This window comes from Hirundo rustica, chromosome 1 (genome assembly GCF_015227805.2).
Source record: "Hirundo rustica isolate bHirRus1 chromosome 1, bHirRus1.pri.v3, whole genome shotgun sequence".
NCBI lineage: Eukaryota > Metazoa > Chordata > Aves > Passeriformes > Hirundinidae > Hirundo > Hirundo rustica.
The window spans coordinates 51613514-51635924 of record NC_053450.1 but is presented as its reverse complement, the minus strand read 5'-3'; the positions used below and the strand labels follow the sequence as shown (position 1 = coordinate 51635924).

Below are 22411 nucleotides of genomic sequence, written 5' to 3'. Positions count from 1 at the left end.
ACTGTACACCACCCTTGCTCTATCAGTGCCAACTACATCATCTTGTATGATGTCCAGATAACTTCTGAGTATCTCCAGTGCTCTTTACTCACTTACAAAACCATTTCACCACAGAAGGAGTTCGGGCTCATCAAGCATGACTCTCCCTCCATGAATCCTTGCTGACTACAACTGATCATGTTTTTGTCCCTTGTGTTCCTGGAAATTGTTTCCATCATCTTCCCAGGGTTTATGGTGAGACTGTCCAGACTGTAGTTTCTTGTTTGGTGTTGGGTTCCCCCCCCACCCCCTTTTTTTTTTTTTTTTTTTTTTTTTTTTTTTTTTTTTTTTTTCCCCCCCCCTTGTTTTTTCTTTTTTTCAGGAACTTAAAGGATTCCTAGGGGAAATTCTAGACTGTGAGACAAGGAGGAAGAGAACTTGATTTAAAGAGATTTTTATATGGAAGGAATTTGGCTTATCTGGGTTTTTTCCACCCCAAGACTCCTGATAACACAAGGGGAGGCTGTTCTGTAACAAGGCATCAGAGAAGTCATCTCAGTAAGTAACACCTAGGGTGCTTGTTTCTGGACAAGTGGCTGCCAAAGAAGAACTTTCATACACCAGTCAATGCTAAACACCATTTGTGTTTTCTGAAGGGCCCTTTCCAAGAAGATGCATTTCTGCTTTGTTTTCCCATCAGAACTAAGTGACCAGTGACAGAGACACATGGAAATATGTATAATACGCTATGCAGTATTTTCTCGGAATTCTATTGAAGTTCTATTTCCATTTACCTCTTGAACATCTGAAAGCTGCAATTCACCTTTTACAGTGCAGAAAATCCAAAACTAGCTTTTACCCTTGGGACAAAGTGACCTTGTGGGAGACGGTTTGTGTATCAGAAAGGCATCAGGAAAAAGGACAATACAGTAGGATCTTACTTTCATAATAAAACCATAAATAAAATATAAGCTCACTGTGGACTTCTAGTTCTGATAAATCGATAGAACTTTCTACTAAGGTTTATTACAGTTTCAGGTTCAGAATGGAGACTAGAAATATCATGGAACTTTTCCATGGAAAATGAAATGGTGCAATATCTGCACCCTACTCCTCAGAGTTCAGGTGTCTCTGACCTGAGGTCTAGCTCTAATACAACACACCTGCAAAAACCTTGGTTAAAACTTCTGAAAAAATTGCTGAGAGAAAGCGCTGTGGAAAAAAACCTGCAGTATGACTCCAAATTGACATTTTCCTCTGATCACAAAACTAAGCAATGAACTGAAGTTGTTATATGCCTGAAAAAACACCCTTCACTGGCAGCTCCCCACAGTATAGCAACAATAAGGAATAACTTAATTCCCAGTGACAGAAAGTTCCTTCCTCTTTTCTTGAGACAAAAAGGTCAAAAGATTCAAGTCTTGAAGGACCAAGAAAAGAAGCTGCCATTTCAACCTTGTGAAGTTCTTAGGAAGGAATTAATTTTTCCTAATGGTGACATACAATGGGGAAGGGCATGGAAATCAGCAGTAAGCACCACTGAGTTTCAAGAAAGGCTATGGCAAGGACATCGACAAAGTGAGAGACTACCTAGAGAATTAATAACAAAAGGTGGGAGGGTGGAAAATAGGGAAAACCAACTACAAAACTGGCTTATTATTCAGAATTATGTACACAGGAAGATACAGATTGTCGCTCCTGTACGACCTGGACAGTGCTCCATGGCATAGGGCAGGAGGATAGTGGTAGCACTGAGTACTGTTCAGCATACCTGAGCACACAGAATTTAAATCCAGGGTTCGAGACAGTTCCTGATCTGTGCCATCTGCCCGGTGCAACCTGATGTGGGCCTGAATTGATTAGAGAGGATACTCCTTCCATCAGTGTATTCTGACACACGTAGATTTTTGTTCACAATGCCAGTGGGCAGCAGAGAACTAGTGAAATAATTTTGATACCTTGGAAGATTAATCAGCTGAAGCCAAAGCAATGAGCAAATTAAGAAACACAAAGATTATTCTTTTTCAACAGAGGGGATTTAAGGAGTTCCTCTGCCCTGTTCTTCTAGATTGTAACAAGCCTTCTAGGAGTACCAGACATTTTACAACAAACCTGCAGCAGTGTTTCAAGAGCTCAGTTGTACTGGGAGTAACAGCTTCCCTCCTGACAAGCTCAGGTGAAGAAATAGAAGAGACAGCAAAATCAACTATGTTTTGTTTTAATTAAAAACATTCCTGTTATTTCATTGTATGAAAATTATTGGTTAAATTGACAGCAATTGTTTTTGCAAATACTCCAGGGCAGTAATTGTGTCTTAGCACAAAGAAGTAGAGATCGGACCAAAAAAAAAAAAAAAAAAATCCACAGTTTGGGGATCATACATCAGAAGATTCTTTTCTTTTATATTTTTTTATTTTCTTAAATTCCAATAGAATTTTCTGGTTCAGTAAAGGAAAGTATGCTAATTTTCAGAAATTATGCCAAATGTCACAGTGAAAAATAAAATTATGAGAAAAAGGAAACAACTTTCCCTAGGGGACCTTAGCAATCCCCTCCCTTAGCAGGAGGGAGGGTTTTATTTTAACTTTTCTTCCTAAGGTACCTGTCTTTAAGACGAATCTGTTCACCAGCAGTTTCTAGGTACAACATAAATTAAAGTCTCCTAACAGAGGGGCCATAGCAAAACAAAACAAAACAACAAAAAAAAATTCCAGGAGCTCATTTAGCAGTTCTGCATTATTCAGGTGCGTTTTAACTGGGGCTCTGTTTCATCACCAGAATGCAGAGGCACAGACCAGATCAAGATTTGTATCATGCAATGAATGTCAAAGATAAAGCATGCTGGAAAGCCCTGAAATAAATAAATATACCCACAGAAATACTGATATGGATAAGAAAAAACAACAAAACACAGCATACCTTATTAATCCTTCAACACATCTACTTTAGTTTTACTATGGACAGCTCCACTGGTTTTGGGTCAGATTGGGTCTCATCAGGAAAAATAGTGAGAGGACATGGGGAAGAGCTTCAAACTGGAAGTAGGTTTAGATCAGATATTAGGAAGAAATTCTTTACTGTGAGGGTGGTGAGGCAGTTGGAACAGGTTGCCCAGAGAAGTTGTACATGCCCCATCCCTGGCATTCTGCATTCTAGGTTCATGACTCCATTAGAGTTGGTTGTGGGGAGAGGGAGCTTTGAGCATAGGAGCAGGTGATTTAAATCCCAGACAACCTGCGAAGGCCTCCATTTCACACCTTTAAACTAGAAAATCCCTTTTTATCAAGTCTGACTCTAATGTGGTTCACCATGGCCAAAATCCATTAAACTCCTTCAAACCTGAACTCCGCATTCTAGGTTAAATCTAATCCAGACCTGAATGTAATTCTTTGGCTCTCCGAGAATTACACTGAAAGAGCACTTACATTACATTTCATCAAAAGGAAACAAAGCACTTTCTAAAGTGACAACTGCTCCAGTGAGTATGATGCAACCAAGCCTGGAAAGATTTTTCTTTTCCTTTGCATTCTAATTATAGACTCCTTTATTTAGTAAAGTTGCAGATAAAACTTGTCTACTACAAGCCTCTGAAATCTCATTTTGCTAAAATGAAAATATATTTCAAATACTTTGGAGAACTATTAAGATTATTGAATGCCTAGCATACTGCTTCAAGTCTCCAAGTGGTTCACTATCTTCCCCTAGGGAACAGGCAAGCAGCATGCAATTATCACAGTAATTAAAAAGGTGCAATGATTCTTCTCTTAAAGACTCCTGTTTTATTAATTCTATGGTATGCTTTGGAGACTGGCATTATTTTACTCCTACCCAGCTTAATTATACTGTCATTAGTTTATCAGCATCTCTTTTTAAACCCTTGGGCCAGTTATTAGCATGTCACTTGCTAACAGTTAACCAATAACCACTACACCTTCAAAGCAGGGTCTTCTGCTATTAAAAAAGCCATTTTGTAGAGACAGATTTAATACCATCATTCAATTTACATTTTTCAGTCATTTAACTTTCTGCTTTTAATTTAAGAAGGTTACTGTTTAGCTTAATGAAAACACAAATAATTCTGATGTACTACAAGACCTTAGCAGGTAATAAAACACTTCTAGTACACAGTGGTTTAAGAAACTGAATGCCTGCTTTAACACTCAACAGTACGTACCACTAAGAAGAACAGCAAGTATATGATATTCTTAAATATAACTAAAATTCTGGATATCACTAAGTCTGGCTGAGGTGGAGTTAAATTTCCTTCATAGCAGCCTGTCTGGCACTGCGTTTCGGATTTGTGACTAACCCAAGGTTGGTAACACAACAAAACCATACAGGACAGACAGGCTCACTTACACAGCACCCAGCACTGCATTACCTGATCATACAAGCAGATGACAAAGCTGTTAGAAAAACTGTTTCATTTTAAAGTAACTGAAATGCTTGTGTATTAAATACGTACTTACCTTGTCTAGACAGACATTTACATTACTATGAAGGGCATAGTGACCCAGAAACCCTCCTGAAGGGAACTATATTTCATTTTTATGCTCCACTTTTGACCAAGATGAAGTTTTCTTAGCCTCACAGAGAAAAATCTTATAAATACAAAATACTTAACTATTATTACAATTTCGCTGTACTGCTTTTTGGTCCTTTTCATTAAATACTTCTTTCCAGTTACGAGAGCAATAAATATACCAAAAATAATATCAACTGATTAGTACTTGTATAAGTTTGCATCTTCAGAACACAATAGTGGGATTCTGACAGCAACTGTATTTCACTGTGTGTTTGACATCACACCAATTCAACTGAAATGACATTTACTCACTGACAGGCGGCCAGGTGACTTTACAAAAATTATATGCAATGGAAATACATTATTTCTGTTGAAGTACATAACTCTTCCTGTTAAAATGGCAAGTCAGACCAAGTAATTCTTTTAAAAGACTACGAACAATGAACTAATACCACTTGTTACTCCCATTTCCTCTAGCTACGCTCCTGCCCATCTTTCACCAGCTTTACAGCAGCAGAGAGATGATTCATGTTATTGGGGGGAAGTACTAATGACCAAAAAAAAAAATCAAGGTCACAGTATCCTCTCTTATTTTCTGAGCAGCTAAATTCCAAACTAATATCATTGCCAGTCTTACTGAAAATTATTCTACAATTGCTTCTATATAATAGGTGAACTTTGTATGCTATTACAATCAGAGGTCAGTTCTATTAATTATAACAACCAAAACAGGAGCCAAGATTGCTACAATGCACCAGAAATTGCACTATCTCATTTAGTAAAGAGACATGCTGTCAGTCACTCAAGAAAGCAGTTCTCTACTAAACCCCATCTGCTAATTGAGACTCAACAGTGAATGCCTTTGCTGTTACACAGGATCTCTTTCCACTTTATCTACAAGCTTGATATGACTGACATTGAAAAAAAAAGTATGCACAGTCATGATTTCATCTACAGTCTACAGTGGCACGGAAGGTTGCTTTCAAGGTCACTGTAGCTGGAAAATGCTAATAGGTTATACTTAAAACCATTCAGTCTTAATTCCTGCAACCAGCTGGTTTAACACAGACAGTAAAAATACACAAAAAAAAGTGAGTTAACTTATTTATGTCTTCAGCCCTAGAAATATGCTTACAACTTTGCTTTCACTTTGGAGTACTCACCAGCACACTTTGTTCTTGTTTTGAGAGCTGGGCCAGGAGATCCTGTTCCTCCTTCACCTGGTCTTGTAAGCAATACACTGATTTCATATTCTGTATCAGGATCCAGGTGCCCAATCTTATAGCTTGTGGAGTCCACGGGCTGTATGTCATACCAGCTTCCACTTGAAGTTCGATATTCAACTTCTCTTTGGATAATGGGTCCATCCCCATTGATGGAGTTGGCATTCAGCTGTATCCAGAGGTAAGTTGCACCAACTGAGGACAGCTGAGGTGGAGCAATGGGAACTGGTGGCTCTGAAAAACAGAAAGGTATGATAACAAGCTATGATTACACTTCCATTTCTTCTGTTTCTAAAACATTCAAATAAGCAGTGGGGGTTTTTACTACATTAGAGTTGAAGACTGCATAAAAATACGGATATGAAGAAATCACCACTACAGACTGACTTATTTACATTAAACTGCAACATTCAGATTCTTTTGCTTATGCACTTGAAGATTCTGACCTGAAGCTTTTGGTTTAAACCACACAACCTAAAGCTTTTAGTTTATACCACCTAACTTCAAACCATGTGCAAATGGAATTCTACCCACTAGACATTTGGTGGCAATTCTCAATTTAAAAAGAAAGATAATCTCAGGTTTTCTCATACAAATACAGTTTGTTCTGGATATTAACATTAATCCTACTCAAAACTAATGTTTTTAAGCTAAAACTTATGTTGTAACCTACCTTTACACATAATGAGAACTGGAATTTCTTTACACATAATGAGAACTGGAATTTCAGCACAGAAACAATTTTTTTTTTATTAATTATTTTTCATGTACTTAACTACTTAGCCTTCATATTTTCAGATTTCTTGTAAGCAGAGTATGTACAGTAATTTTTCAAGTTCTGTACTTCGGTTAAAATTAAAGAGCTTCTAAATGAAAGCTGGGGGATTTCTTGAGCTTTTACTAGAGGTCTGTTTCTACTTCATGTAATAGCTGTTTTCACTAACTACTACACAGAAATGGTACTCTGTATCACAGAGGAAACATGTATGTGATATCCTCATAGTTTGGATTCTAAAGATTTGAAAACTGACCAAAGTTTTAAACCCACTTTAATTTACTATGTGATGGGCATCTTATTTTAAATTAGACCATAGAAATAATTTGCAGACATCATCTTTTGTTAAAGGTAAATAACAAATTCTTTTTTTCCTACTGGTTAAATTACTCTGCTGTTTCATGAATCGTATCTGCAAAAAATTTGCCTTCCTGTTGGTTAAATATATTCATGTAGAATGAAATCAAGCCACCATAATAAGGCACTGTTTGATCCAATATTCTTAACATATCTATCAGCAAACACTGCCACCTTCTTAAGGCTACACAGAATATGCAATGAAGTCAGGATATCTGTCTTCCCTAAGCTTTAGATTCAGATTTATCCTCTTCTGCTAACCATTTCCCCCTGTGTTGAGATACAGGTAGTCAAACAGACAAGAAGGTGAATTTATGTATTTCATCATTCTGTCATGGTCTTCAAAGTCACAGTTAAAGCAAAGAACATAAAGAATGAAGCAAAAGGGAGAAAGGATCTCTGAGAATCATTCAATATTTCCTGAGGAATAGCAGAAATGCTATTTCAACAAACACGTAACTATCCTACAGTATGCTACCTTTTTTCATTTATAGAAAGAGTAACTCAGAGCACGAAGTACACTGAAGATTAGCTGTGCCTCAGATAGATGGTGTTTCTAATTAGCAGGGTACACTTGTATGCAAGCTTCGATCTGTGCAATCTGTTAGCAATTGCTGAAATACAACAATACAAACCAGCAAACACAGGTGTCATCACTGTGTGCTTTCATCTTAACAAAACTAAATGATTACTATCATGAAAAACACAATACAAAGGGCAACAGACCAGAACATCTCCAAAGTTATCTATTAAGCATTTTACTAATTGGAACAGACATAAAAATAGCTTAATATATTGTGGCAGATTCCAGGATATAAAGAACATTGTTTAGATTTTCAAATCAGCAGTGAAAGCATTGTTTTGTCAATAGCAGTAAATGGCAAACTGATGTCATTGTTAAGTTAGAAACATACTGTAGTTTTATTGAAACTATTCTTCCTAAGCATATAAATTACGGCTTCATACAGTGATAGTACGTCTGGAAACAGTTCTGGCTTGACTCAAAATGATTTAGCATCAATTTAAATCATTAGGCTGTTTTGTGAACCAAGACATGAAATGGAACTTTTATAAAGCATCCTAAGGCATTTACTTAGCCATGCTGAAAGAACAGTTAATTACTTTCAAGTTTCAAATGCTACTAAAGGCTGTTGAAGTGCCATTCAAAATGCAAACTCAGGAGTTAGGTCACTAAGGTTAGTGGTTACACCAATTCATTCCACATATTACAAGTACTTGAAACAGACAGTATTTTTTTGTCTTTTTATACCTCAGGGCATGTTTTTCATTTCTCTGGGACCACAATGAAGAAGGTTAATTCAAGTTACTTTAATTCAGCAAAGCCAGCATATACTGCAATTTCATACTATTAACACGGTTAAATACCGAAAGTTACTTTCTTGCCAGAGACTGAGACTATCTAAAACTAACCTCTCATTACAAATATGATGCTCATATTAAGTGACTAGTTAAAAACATGAGACTCAATTAAGCAGATATTCTAATACAAGCACTGTATATACAAATATAATAAATGGATTTCTTGACTGAAGTCTGAAATACATTTTTCTTTTTTTTTTTTTTCCCAAACAGAATGATGTAATATTTTTAGGATGCTGAGGAGTTTGAATCATTTAGGTAAGTACCACACTGCAGCACTACTGTCCTTCACTAAAAGCGGTTTTACTGGCAGCCACTGAGGTAGTCTCAATTAATTAAATGCAAATTAATACCTTTATGAAACAGTACTACAGACTTGATATTTCAGGGCCCTGTATGTTCAAGGAAGGATTTTCAACTGACAGCAGAAACAAGTTTGTAGCAGAGGCTACGTAGTACAATGACTTAGCTCAAAGAGGAGTTCTTCCTTGGAGATCTCCTCCAGAAGCTAGTAAACAAAGCTATTCAGTACTGTGAAGCCCTTTCAAATGTAGACCTTTAAAACAGAATATTAACTGAAAAAAAGAAGGTAAGTAGATCCATATTTCAAATTTTATGCCTTTTAGACTTTGAACAGACATGTGACCTCCTCTTGAATTCTCTGACAAATGACAATGGGCACAATCCCTTAGGGAAAGGAAATAGTGGCTACCTTGCAAAGCCAGAGGTCTGCAGGTGACAGAAAGCTTTAAGCTTTAAGATGCTCTCAGGTCACCCTACATAAATGGATCATTTATATTAGATGTGAGAAAAAGACAGACTTTATGATAAGAAGCAGCCCTTCTCTTACACAGCAGATAAAAACAAATATAGCCATACACGAATGTAAACTCTAAGATTTAAGTGAGTTAAAGAAGACAAAAATAGCCATTTCTTCTCTGTGGCTCAGAAGCACTATATTGAAAAATGACAAAATCTACTTCCTCACTTTTTGCAAAAGCATGAATGTGTATAAATTTACCTTCCCCTCTTTGTCACAAAATCATAAGTCATGTTGGAAAAAACCTCCAAGATAATCGAATTCAACCTTCGACCAAGATGCCAACTAAACCATGGCACTATGTGAGTGTTTTCAGGGATGGGGACTGCACCACCTCCTTGGGTAGCCCGGTCCAATGCTCAACCATCCTTTCAATGAAAAAATTCTGCCTGATATCCAACCCAAATCTCTCTGGAAAAGCTGGAGGCTGTGAGCTCTTGTCCTGTGCCTTGTAGTTTGGGACTGACCCTCACCTGGCTACAACCTCCTGTCAGGCAGCTGTAGGGAGCAATGAGGGCTTTTCTGCACCTCCTTTTCTCCAGTCTGAACACCCTCAGCTGCTCCTAACCAACTCTCCAGACTCTTCCTTCCAGACCAGCTCCCTGCTCTTCTCTAAACTCACTTCAGCACCTCAATGTCTTTCCTGTAGTGAGGGGAACAGAAGGGGACACAGCACTCAAGGTGTGGCCTCACCAGTGCCAAGTACAGGGAGGACAATCATTGCCCTGTTCCTGCTGGCCACATACAGGCCAGGGAGCCTCTGACCTTCTTGGCTACCCGGACACGCACCGGCTCAGGTTCAGCCAGCTGTCGACTAGCTTCCTCCATGTCTTTCTCCCCAGATTTAAGTACTTCCGTAGTCCCAATTTTCACCTCCTTCCATCTCATTGCAAAACACCTCCCCAGTCTGCCCTTCCTTTCAGTCCCAGCATGAACAACCTCATCCAGGTATGCACCTTCTTGTTCTTGCACTCTTCACTTTCTGCATTGTTAGTCCATCACCATTTTACTCTCAAAATACAAGGATTCAGCAAGATGGAGGACCCTCTACTAAAAGCACACAAATGGTAAACCCCTGGGTCTTGATCCCTGTGCCTGGATCCAGTCTGCCCCAGAAGAGCTCAGATTCCTGCTTGCAATTAAATTCCATACACTGTGTCTAGAATTTTGGGGAGTTTGAAAGATGAACTCAAAGAAGTCTCAGGGTCTTGCTAGGTTTTATTTAGTAGTTTCTTAACTAACTATATTTGAGAACAAATTTTCACAGGAAGAGAAAAACATCTTTCTTGACATAACTACTACCTCCCTGAAAAAAATATTACTGCTTCAAAGTCCAGAGCTGTCAGCACTCTCCTGTGGCAAGTTTGCTAAGATGGATGAACCATATCAGCTCTTCTAGCTGGAGGTTTTCTCAACACCTCCAGGCTGAGGCACACACCGACACTGAAAAATCTAAGTCTCCAGTCAGTTTGCCAGAAAATGAGCATATGAAACTGGACTTCATTACAGGAATTGTTAGGCAACAATAAAAGGAAGTCCTAATGCCAACACTGCTGGTAAAAAGACAGTGATGGATCCAGCATGAAAGGTTAGTTGGAGAGAGCAAAAACAGATGCCAAGTATCTGTGCATATTTAATGTATGAGAACAACTGATAAGTAATCGTTGATATTTTCTTACTATGTCTTCTTGTCAAAATTACTTTGCCCTGCAGAATAAATTCTTTGCTCTAGAGGTCTTGGAGAGGTTTGGTTCTGTTCCCGGTGTTAAATTTTCTATTTGGAAAATGCAGACATTTAAGCTGCCAGCATTACAGATGGCTACCTTTCTATGTCCTTGCCTAAAAACCTAACCAAACTCCTTTTAACCAATTTGACACCTAAGTTTACCTTGTTTGAACTCAATAAGCAGTCTGAACTCTGTAATAATCTGATGTCTGCTAGACAGGCTCATTCTGTCCTCCTAAATCTAATCTGTGTTGGATCTGCCTTCTATTAGAAAACTTCAACCTAGGGATTGTATGTAGAACTCTAATTTACTTCACCAAATACATTTAATCAATTCCACCTGACTATTTTCCTTTTGCTCAATGTTTGATTACTTTTATGTCATCTATTAGATACGAGCTGATGTTTTTTACAATAAGTAGGTTATCTGACAAGGCCAATTTCATGTCTCCCATTAGATAAAGTGACATTTCAATCCAATTCTCTGACAAACTTAGATGAGGATGGTGTGCAGTTTGAACACATACAATGACATGGCACTTGTCTTTTCAGCCTTTCTTATCAGAACAAACACTCAGGCAAATTGAAAACCTCCCCTTCAGGATTTATTTAAATAGAACAATCAATACGTTATTTCACCATCCTCTAAAAGGCATATATGCTATCACAAATAAGTTTTTTAAAAAAACCAAACCTTTCTTTCCCCCACTTTTCAAGGCAGACTAATTGTTCACTGACAAGCTTTTTCTCATTAACCAGACAATATTCATGTTTACAATTATTTAATAAAAGAACTGACAGCTCTTTAATTGCAATTTCCCCCCCTCCATACTGCTGAAACCTTGCTATAACATGCTCACTTAGGTGAAAAAAAAAAAGAGAAGCCAAAAAAAAGAAGAGAATAAGAACAGCTGGAAGTTTCTTACATGTCTTTAATTTTCAAGATTTCATTCATATTCCTTTGTGATTGCAGGTTTGATTTGCAGCACCTGAAACTAGCAGCCCTTCTGCTCTTTTCAAGTGTACCTGGTCTCCAGTGCCACACAACATCATGCCACAACAGCACTACAAAGCTTAAAGATCTCTACACACATAATTGGAACCTACTTAGAGTAAGTGCCTATTTAGTGAAACTTCGTCTACAGTGAAGTAGAATGAATGTTGTATGGCGTTCTAACATCTCTACTTAAAAGCAAATATATTTTGAAAAAGCCCTATTCCAGTGCAAAACTTTTTGCAACTTGTGTTACAGGTTCAGTAACCAGAATGAAACAGAGCATAATAAATGTGAAGAACTGACTCTCTTTAACTTACAAATGCTCCGTTTGACTCTCCTGTCATTCTAGCAATGTAATTCCAAGGAAATTCCTCGTCAGTTTAGTTACATCAGCATAAATGAGAAGAGAATTAAACTCATTGTTTAACAAAGAGGAGGGAGTAATTACAGCACTGTTTTTACACATACTACTATTAAGCCATCAGCAATTCCCAAGTATCCTAAACATTATATACAGTGTGAGCATAATGTACATTCTCCATGATTTATGGATGGTAATGGATTAAAAAAAGATATCACTGCACTGAAATCAACCCACTACCTTTGAAGTCTGCTAACTAATATTGCAGGAAACCTGCTGAAAATCAGGAAATACAATTTCTTAATTATATGTCATCAATAAGAAAGCATATTTATTAATTAGCCCCTAATGCTGCTGTTCAGTAGAGCCATCTAATGTTTTACAGCACAGTGTTTAAAATGAGTCTTCTTAGGTCAGAAGGAATGACCTGCAGGTGGTCTCATAAAAGCTCCAACACAGGCAATGGGGATTACCATAATTACTTAGCCACTCTACAAGTAGTTAATGGGATTACACCCTAAGGCTATCCACTTGCTCATGGTGCCCAGTGCAAATTTTCTGAAAGAATCTGGGTAAGCACAAATGCTTTAATGATACGCCTCATAATTTGATCTACTGCACCTCAAAAGGAGCACTAATAAATTAAAACACCCTGAATCAAAGAGACTGAGAAGAAATTAACTCCTTTGGCTTCCTGTACCTCTCATCACTGATGCAGTAACTCCTCTCTCTGCCTTCTTCAGGCAGTGTTCATTCCTCTTTGTTTTCGCTGGTGTTAGGTCTGAAAGATGCTTAATCATTCCTACTGGGGTTATAGTCCATGCTTCCTTTCTTTGCTGACTTTCATATGAATCTATTTTCGGCCACCTTCTTTAGTTTCTTTTCATGCTTGGACCAAAATAACCTCATTTTTTCCACCATGTCTTATAATTATATTCTCATCTCACCCACTCTGTTTGTTTCTTTTTTCATCTGTCCATTCAAATAGCTCTTCTATGTTTTCATGCTACAGTTTGTTTTATCTTGTTATCTTCATACCCTGGTTATTTCCAACATCCTCCTCTTGTCCCGTTTCTCTTCATTTTCTCTACAACACATTCCCCAAAACCCTATTTTTGCTTTTGGAAAATGGTTTACTCTTCATTATGGCTTTCTTGCATCTTCTACTGCTGACAGATTATTCCCCATTCTACTTACATCTGAGTGTTCGCCAAAGTTCTTAAAAACACCCCTCCATATACTGAAATATGTGTGCTTTATTTGTTCACTTTAATGTAAGCCTTGCATATTTTGTAGTAAGCATACTTTTAGAATATAACCTCCAAAATGGAAGTAAGTAGCCATTATTATGTCCATACTTTAAATAAAAGCTTGTAAAGACATATAGGTCTAAACAGTGCATTTTGGGGAAATATTTAAAACACCAATCAACAAATACCTAGTTCATTAGCCCTGGTTTCTTCTATCACGCCCTTGTTACAGCTGAATAGGGTCTTAATATTTACATAACCAAAATCTATTTACCGAACCTCTTATCAAGTTTAACAGGCTATGGGTGACATTCCTGCTGCATTAGCAACTGCAAGCCCTGATTCCATACACGGAGCCTGCAAACACTCATTTGTATGGTAAAGTACCTTTGACTATCAGTTCTGCATAGTTGGATACACCAACTCCTCCTTCCGTCCGGATCATGCAGCGATAGTTGCCAGCGTCCCTCTTCGTGGCATTTACCACACTAAAAAGAGCCACAAATCGTCGGGCGTTGAACACTTTTATGTCCTTCAAAGGTGCATCCCGTACATAAATACCCTAGGCAAAAGGAAATAAAATAAAGAAAATTATTAGTCATATTAAAAAAAATAAATTATATATATATATATATATATATATATAAAAAATACTGACAACCCATTTTACTTCTCTCAAGTTCCCTAGGAGGAGAGGAAAGATAAAAGCAGAGAACTGTATGTTACTTTTACAGGTGTGTCAGTGAGACTTTTCTGCCTTCTCATGTGAGTTAAACCATTCATCATGAGTGGGCAAGCATTAATCTGTAACAGCTGCTTTCAACTCTTTATAGATTAACTAATAGAAAGATTTGAGAGCAAGGTAATATTCACTTGCTTAGCTTGTTTTACACAAATACTTAAATTTATTTCTTTAAAAAAAACGTGAAGCCCAGCATAGTCAGTCTGTGCTTTCTCTTCCCTCCCTGCATCTCCTGCTCGGCATATGTATTCTGCCGGGAGACATCAGTGGATGGTTCTCATAGCAGCACCCACCCAAGGGGTTATAAGCGATTCCAGTAGAAGAGACAAGGCACAGATCTATCAGGTAAATGACCTGAAGCTGCCTCCACCTCTCATTTTCCTCAGCATGACACTGGAAACTGGGCAGTTTCTATTTCAGCCAAGTGTCTTGCTGTCAACACATTATATGGCACAAGAAAATGAGCCCTGTAACAGCTGAGGGACGCAAGGAGTGAAAAATGGAGGGGAGAAGACAGAAGGCAGAGATGACGGCTTTGACACCAAGATAACGGCATAGAGGCTTGGCTCCCAAATCCTCATCAGAACTCATGCTCCAGCTGACCATGAAATAGGGTATGTGCACTATGAACACTTAAAACCCCACAGAAAACATACAATGATTGAATTATGAATGCTGTATGGAAAAAAAAAAAAAAAATTAAACTGACCACCAATATCTACTGACAACATTAGCCCACACAAGCAAACAAGAAAGATGCACTTTACACACAATGATATGCATTCCAACAAACTGAAGGCTGCAACCACTACCAAAACATGAAGAGAAACTGGAAAACCCCAACACCTGACAAAAATCACTCTCTCCAGGAAGGCACACATGCTGTCTGATGCTGCAAAATGACACCAGGTATGTTTGACAGGTTTTTCTGACTTGAGCTTCAAGTAAGTCAAGGATCCTGAACTATGAAGCTTCTATAAACCAACAATATATCTGGTGATGTTGTTTTTCTGCCCTGGAGTTTACAGTTTGTCCAGCAGAATTTAAGATATAATACTGATTTCATTTTACTATGAGCTTATTTGCCACTAAATTGGAAGTAACCTTGAAAAGTTATATCAGAAGAGTTTTAAACAAGAGCCACACAAAATTAAACTCATTCACAAATCACAAAACCAAGTTGAAGTTAATCATGCTGCTATACCAAAGAAGCAACATAATTAACAGTAAATATTGGTTCTAACACACAGTAATGTAGAGTTATTTCCTCTTCAAAAGAAAACATGTATGATGTAAAACTTATGTGAAAGGAAAAAAAAAAGTTTGTAAGATGTCCAAAGAAGAATGTGCTATCATGCCTTAAAAACTACTCAGCTGTAAATTATTACTTGAAAATTACTCCAGATAATTGACAGGTTCTTAAGAATCCTCAAAGTTTGAGCTGCTGATAAAGCACGTGATGGGGCATGGCAGTTACCTAAACTTGGAAAGAAACATTTCAAACTACTATTTTTACTAGTTTTGCCACATGTAATAACCTTCTAGCAAGGATATTAGAATAACTTAATTAATCCTGATTATCAGCACTGCTGATCAATCACAAGCCATAAGCCAGTTTTAAAGTATGTTACTGCAGGTTTCAGACTCTTGAAGGATTCCATACATACCCAAATCTCGTGGTCACATTACACTTACCCATGTTACTACTCCTATTTTTCTAGCTACTTTATCCTGCCCAGAAATAGAGTAAGTTATTCCCTAGGGAAAAACATACTGCTAATTAATTCTAGCATCTAAACTAGCCCAGTTAGTTTAGAGTATGAACAAACTCTGCTCTACAGCCTGCACAGTACACGCTCCCTTTCATGTGGGAAACCTGCATTCACAATTTACAAGGACTCTTACGAGTCACCATACAACTGAAGAACTGTATGAATATTTTCAAATTTCTTGCTGTTCCCACAGAGAAAAAGATGAAGGGAAAAAGGACTAGGTAATGCCACTGTAATTTCTGCCTTAATTTGCAGTTCATGAAGAGGGGGCAATCATGGCAAGGTATGATGCATACACAGTTCCTGCCGGCCCTACACAGAGAACTGTCTCCTATCACACTGTCCCCTCAGACCTCCAAGTGGCTGGTAGAAATCCTGAACTTCACTCTGGGTGTTCACAGAAACTGCCAGCAGTCCTTGAAGGCAACCACTCCAATACCCAGCCCCACAGGACATATTTCCCATCTTTTTAATGCATATTTAAAATGGAATTTGGAACTAATCAATGCACACTGTAGCAGCCACAATAAATTACTATTTCACTTGGGTCCCATAATCTTTTTCACCTTCTGCTGATTCTCAAATATACTAATCTCACCTGATTTTGAATGTTTTAACTGCTGTTCTACAATAGGAAATCCTAGTTTGATCAAATAATTGACTTACATAGCTTTGTGACACCTACCATCCATAAACATACCAATAATTTTAACTGAAAAAAGAGAAGCCAAATCAGACTTCAGGAGGTGCACATCATTTTGCTCAAATGAAAAAGCTAGAGGAGTCTTAAATGTAACTCAGCTTGGCACCACAGAGGATTTGAGTGTATTTGCCCTCTACCAAAATACAGGTGAGAAAAGGTTATTAATGGTGGTTTCAAAATTCATGAAAGAGCTCTGGAATAAAAAGCCATCATTATTATTATTATTACTATAACAAAGCTGTAAAATATAAGAGAGATTATTATCAATAAAGATTATCTTGACTGACTTCTCTTGAACATTACAAACTCATGGAGGCAAAGTGTAGAACATCTAATTATATGTTACAACTCAAATAGTCCCACAGAATCACTAGCATGACATTTTATACTAGAACTCAAAGGGGAAGAAAAAAAGCCCCATTTTTTTCTTTAGTCTCTTTGGGGAGAAACATTTTCAGGGAAAATATAGTGTCTGGAACAGACAAAGACTAAGAAACATAATTGCTTTACGTTCCACAAGAAAAAATACAGCCCAAGAGAGCAAGCTTTCCCTCCCTTCTGGGATCACGGCAAATGAGTAGGAGAGCTGCCTAATTGATTTAAGCCTAAGCCTAAAGGAACAGTAATGAAGGTAATGAATTCAAGTATAAGAAAAATTCAATCTATAGGCACTGCAGAAGACAGTTACCAAGGCTGTGCAGAAAAAAAAATTTAAAAAAAAAAAAAAAAATCTCCCACCTACAACTTCACCCAAACTCTTATTTCAGCAGTGGACAAATGGCAGAAGACTATTTTTAGTCTGAAAAAATTGCTTTTTACAATTTGATATATGAATACACAATAATTTCTGTTATAACAGTACCCACACATCCAGCTTTGCTCTCTTGATTTGTGATTCACGTTCTGTTCTCCCTGACTTACTGCAATGACTTCAGTAAGTTACCCACGTACGGTATCTTTTTTCCAGTATGTAACAGGACCATTTCAGCTCACTGTACAATAAATTACAAGATCTCAGTGCTGACTGAACTAACAGCTATTTCATTTAGAAAAGCTAAAAAAACATATCAAATGAAAATCTGTTTATTAAACATAATCGCGCATCCCCCTACAATTTCTTTATGAAGAACTATTTTTAGTAGCATTCAGAAAAGTTTTCATCACTCACTAATGCAACAATCTGAACTCCCACAAGTAAGGGTTCACTTATGATACACAGTTTCACTAGCTACAGTCATTAAAACTTTAATCTCAGTAGGTCTTGCAAACTCTCACTTTTTACATTAAAGCCTGTGTCTTCCCAAATATATGATATTTTATTGAAAAATGAACAAAACAATGACAAGTTTGTAATTTACTAATCCCATTCCAGGAAAGGAGGATAAAATTCGTGATTGACAATACAACACTATGGTACTGGTATTAAGACCTACTAGAACAGGTTGTTGGAGCAAACTTGTAGTATCCTGCTTTCTGGGTGAGGCTTTTATTTTTTTTTTTTTTTTTAATACAATTCAAAAATAAATATGGTTCTTTTAACTTTCTTTACTTTAGCCCTGATTTGCCACACAAAAGTCTGAGGCTTTACCACTGATTAGGGCTGTTAGCTTTTCCTGCCCCTGGGACTTGGAGAACTATGTGAACAGGATACTTCATTCTTTGGAAAGAGGAAGCTGCCATAATCATTTAATGTTAGACCTGCTTGGGCTACAAAGGCCACGTCCCCAGGGCAGAGCTATCTCACCTCCTTAGAACACAAGAACTATGGCCACAGAATAAATATTGAGATCCAAAAATGAAAATAACAGATTCCATTGGCTGCTGAGGAACCTGTGCATTTTCAAATGCTCAGAGAAAGCTTTTACAAAAATACCAAATACATATATAAAAAATGCTACTTAAGCCAGCTAATGAAAATATGTAACTGGTATGTCACTTGTAAGAATAAATTTTCTATTAAACAACAAGTTATTTAATATATAGGGATATAAAAAAAAGAAGCTTAATTTAACTTCAGGATATACACATCTTGAAAAACCCATATTCCTAGTACCAACATATTAAATGCATATACAGACAGCTTAAAGCACTTTAAAATGCACATTATTTTTCCATTTTAGGCAAGGCAGAATGAAAAGAAACAGGTTGATAGTTATTTAAATTACACTCACTGGCTCTTCTAGGCAATGAACTAACTCCAAGTCTTTTAAACTAACAGCAATTTAGCAGCAACAATCTATATATTAAACCTTTCAGAAATACTTTTAACAAAAATGCAGCAGCAATTCAAAGACATTGAACTTCTAGGATGTTACATCCAGCTCTACCAGCAATAATCACTCCCAAGGCATGTAACAACAATTTTGTGAGAAGAGAGTTAAAAGGAAACATCAGTCACCCTCTGTCCATACAGGTAGATTAGGCAGCTTTTCATACATTTAACAGAAGAAAGGGTTTGCATTATCCCGCTTCCAAATATGCACATTTATTAAATTGTGATTAGAGCTATACCAGTGGGATCTCAAATAAAACCAGCATGGCCATAAGCAATTTTTTTTAAAAACATGTATAAAATCTAAATCAGATAGTAATTAATACCTCAGGAAAATTGCTTTGCAGAGTTCATATAATTCCAGGAACTAAGATGGCTACCTCTGAACTTCTAGATTTGTGTTCACAACAAAGACAACTGTTTGTCAGTCCGCATTAGAGCCATCACACATCCTGTGATTATCCTGTATTTATTCCACCTATGTAAATTAACAAGTATATTTCATTCAAGTAATAAGGCCATGAGGAAAAATATTATTATTGTCCCATTTGGAATTATTCTGCTATGAGACAGAATTACACATTCTGCAGATGTAACTAATGGGCATTCAAGCAAACTATTATTTTATCTTTCAAGAAAGGTTTCTGCTTTCAGTATTTTAATGTTTTATAACTGAGTCTTTTCTTCAAATCACATAGCTCTCCAGAAATCCCTGTTTATTATGACTAGACCTAAATACTGGCTGGAGCTGTCGGGCAGTACTGTAAAATATTATTTAAGTTACACATCGAGTAGTCACATTATCAAATATTAAGTACTGACATCTATTTGAAGACACAGTTACAAACACAGAAAGTAAACAAAGGCAATACATTTTCTGGAGTCATTAAACTCTGAGTAATTTAACCAAAGCAGTTACTCTCTACTCATACATTGAAATTATTTTATATCATTCTGACAGGAGAAAATCTGTTATTATTACATAGAAATTTTAAAAGTTAAAAAAAAAAAATCAACCCCAAACCAAAATCCCTGTTCAACCTATTTCTTATTTTTACTTTAAATCCCAGAGCAGCTAAGAAGAGTTTATATCCTCTAACAATTTGCCAATGCTCAGAAAATATGTAAAATTCCAAATCTTCTTTCCATTCATTTTTAATAGCACACAATAGAATATAAAATGAGTTGTAGGAAACTACAGCCTCAGAAACATCTGGAGAAAACAAAGTATCAGGAAATATCTATCTAACATTTGGATAAAAAATATGGCAATGATCCATGTATCTACTAAGTATTTTGTTGAACTCACAGCCCTACTTATAAAGTCACTTACTGTAATACTCTATTTTAATTCTTTGAAGTACACAACACTTAGTACTTCTCATCGTCCTTCTATTTGTGTTTAAAATTCCAAGAGCTAGGATGAATGCCTTGCTAAAAACTGAAGAGAGCATATATAGGAATTTAAATATTCTGGGGCTTGGCATTCTGCAGATGCCAGGCTTATGGAGGGGCTAGAAGGGAGGAAAGAAATGCAGAGAAAATTAATAAGTAGAGTTTATTAGCTTAATTTTCATTGGTACACACCACACAAAGCATAGTAACAGGTCTCTGTCTGCCTTTTCTATGCAACTACACAACAGGAAACTTAAAAACCAGTGCACTCATGCCCCACATTCCCTTCACTGCAAAGGTGTTAATCTTGGGAAGAAAGGCATCATGGGGAGAAGAAACTCCAACAGGCAAGTTCTGGGGCCAACCTGAAGTCTAATCCAAAGTTTAAAACAAGGAGAATAGCAGACAAAGCCAAAGTGATACTGAATCCTACAAAGCAGGTAAGGAAGAAGCAGCCAAGAAAGAAACACGCATAGATTTGAGCATGACAAAACATTAAGGGCTCAGCTATTGCCTCCTGGATAGATTCTTCCAAATGGGACGAATGAAGGGTGAGAAGAGAGGCAGAAAAGAAAGCTGTAATAAACCCCTCAATACTGACAGTGCAATTTGTAAATAAAGACAACCATAGCAGTAATAATGAGTAGTAAGGAAAGCACAAGTCGGTTCATGTAACAGGGAAGCTGATACAGAGGGGTTTGGCTGGAGGTGTTTCAGTCTTAATTACAGAGACAGTCACAGTAATCAAGTCACAGTTTAACAGCTCCCAACCCCAATACGCACCTTCCCCAGTGGTCTGTTTCCTACCCATCATGTTCTCTTTGGATTTAATTTAAACTTTACTTTGGTTCTCCTTGCCTCAAAACAGCCTTGCTTCAACAGCCTTTATGCTTTTTCTTAAAAAAAAAAAAAAAAAAAAAAAGCCTCTCCTCAACTCCGGTTTGAACAAGGTACCTTCCTCCCAGAAGTAAGTTTGTATATTTTACCTACAGTATTCTCAGTAAAGGTCATTGGTTCTTGCTCCCAAAGGTCCAGCATAGCGCAGAAAACTTACTGATCAGTTCCCTAATTCTTATGTGTCCTTAAGTGATTCTACTGCTGCTGAACAGTGCCTCATATCAAAGCAGTCTTCAGGATCCAGAAAGAGGTCAACAACCTGCACTTTTGAAAGGAAAGCTGAATTTAACCAGCCCTCTGTGGCACAGGTCAACTGTTTCATTATCTGAGGCCTGCTAATCACTATTTTATTATTTAACACTTCACAATAACTGGAAGACTAAGATATCACAATGAGTTTCTTGAAAAGTGAACACTTGAGTTGGTATATCTTTAAAAGCAGACAAGAATTTCAAAAAAGGTTTGATTGATACAGGCAATCCCAGAACAACTTTTCTTTCAAGTCACTTCATCAAGTGAGAATAGATTTGTGGGGATGGAGGAAGGGAAAGGTTTATGTGTATCCCCTCTGAACTAAGTCAATAATTGTCTTCAGATAAGCAAATTTCCTGCAAATCAATGTACACAGTCAGTTCACTAATATTTGGTAGCTTCTGAACACCTGAGGTAGCAAACAGGTAGAAAGAAGAAACAAGAACCATCATTACCTGTTACCACAAGTATTTTGTCCAGAGTTCAAGTATTTTATCATCCTTGTAATAAAAAAAGTAACAACTCTCTTGCGTGGTACTTCTGACACTATAGATATAACATGCAACGTCAGCAAATGAGGAAGACGAAAATCCACTAATTGTTCAGGTTACTTGCAAACAAACTTCGCCAAGCTTCCCCCAGGTCTCTTAAGGTTTTGCACTGCTGTCCATAATAAAGGTCCAGGTGGATTTAACAGAGTTTACAGGGTACCTCTAAAAGCAAAACTTCTACAGTTCATGAATGTTTTAGGTTTACTTCTCTCAAATCTCTTTTGGACACTGGAGATCACCAAAGAGACAGCAGACGAGAAGCAATATTTTTGTGATAAAAAGGCTTTTTCAAACTTTAATGCCTGTATTAAAATTTTTCAGGCCCCACATTGCCTTTATAAGCAGGAACAATTGGGTATACTAGTTGGATATCAAATGCATATTTCAGCATCACAAGCACTCTTGGCAGAGCAGATTCCACCTCTGCTAGACAG

At 37.1% G+C, this 22411-nt stretch overlaps 1 protein-coding gene across 10 annotated transcripts in view; it reads right to left on the bottom strand.

Moving 5' to 3' along the window:
- PTPRM (protein tyrosine phosphatase receptor type M) overlaps positions 1-22411 on the bottom strand; it is a 442084-nt gene that overhangs the window by 261191 nt on the left and 158482 nt on the right. For all 10 annotated transcript variants that reach the window (XM_040065094.2, XM_040065165.2, XM_040065318.2 and 7 more), the window contains exons 6-7: positions 13781-13955; positions 5668-5961 (exon numbers count right to left, since the gene is read on the bottom strand). In XM_040065094.2, the coding sequence (XP_039921028.1) occupies positions 5668-5961; positions 13781-13955 (469 nt within the window). The remainder of the gene's footprint in view (positions 1-5667; positions 5962-13780; positions 13956-22411) is intronic.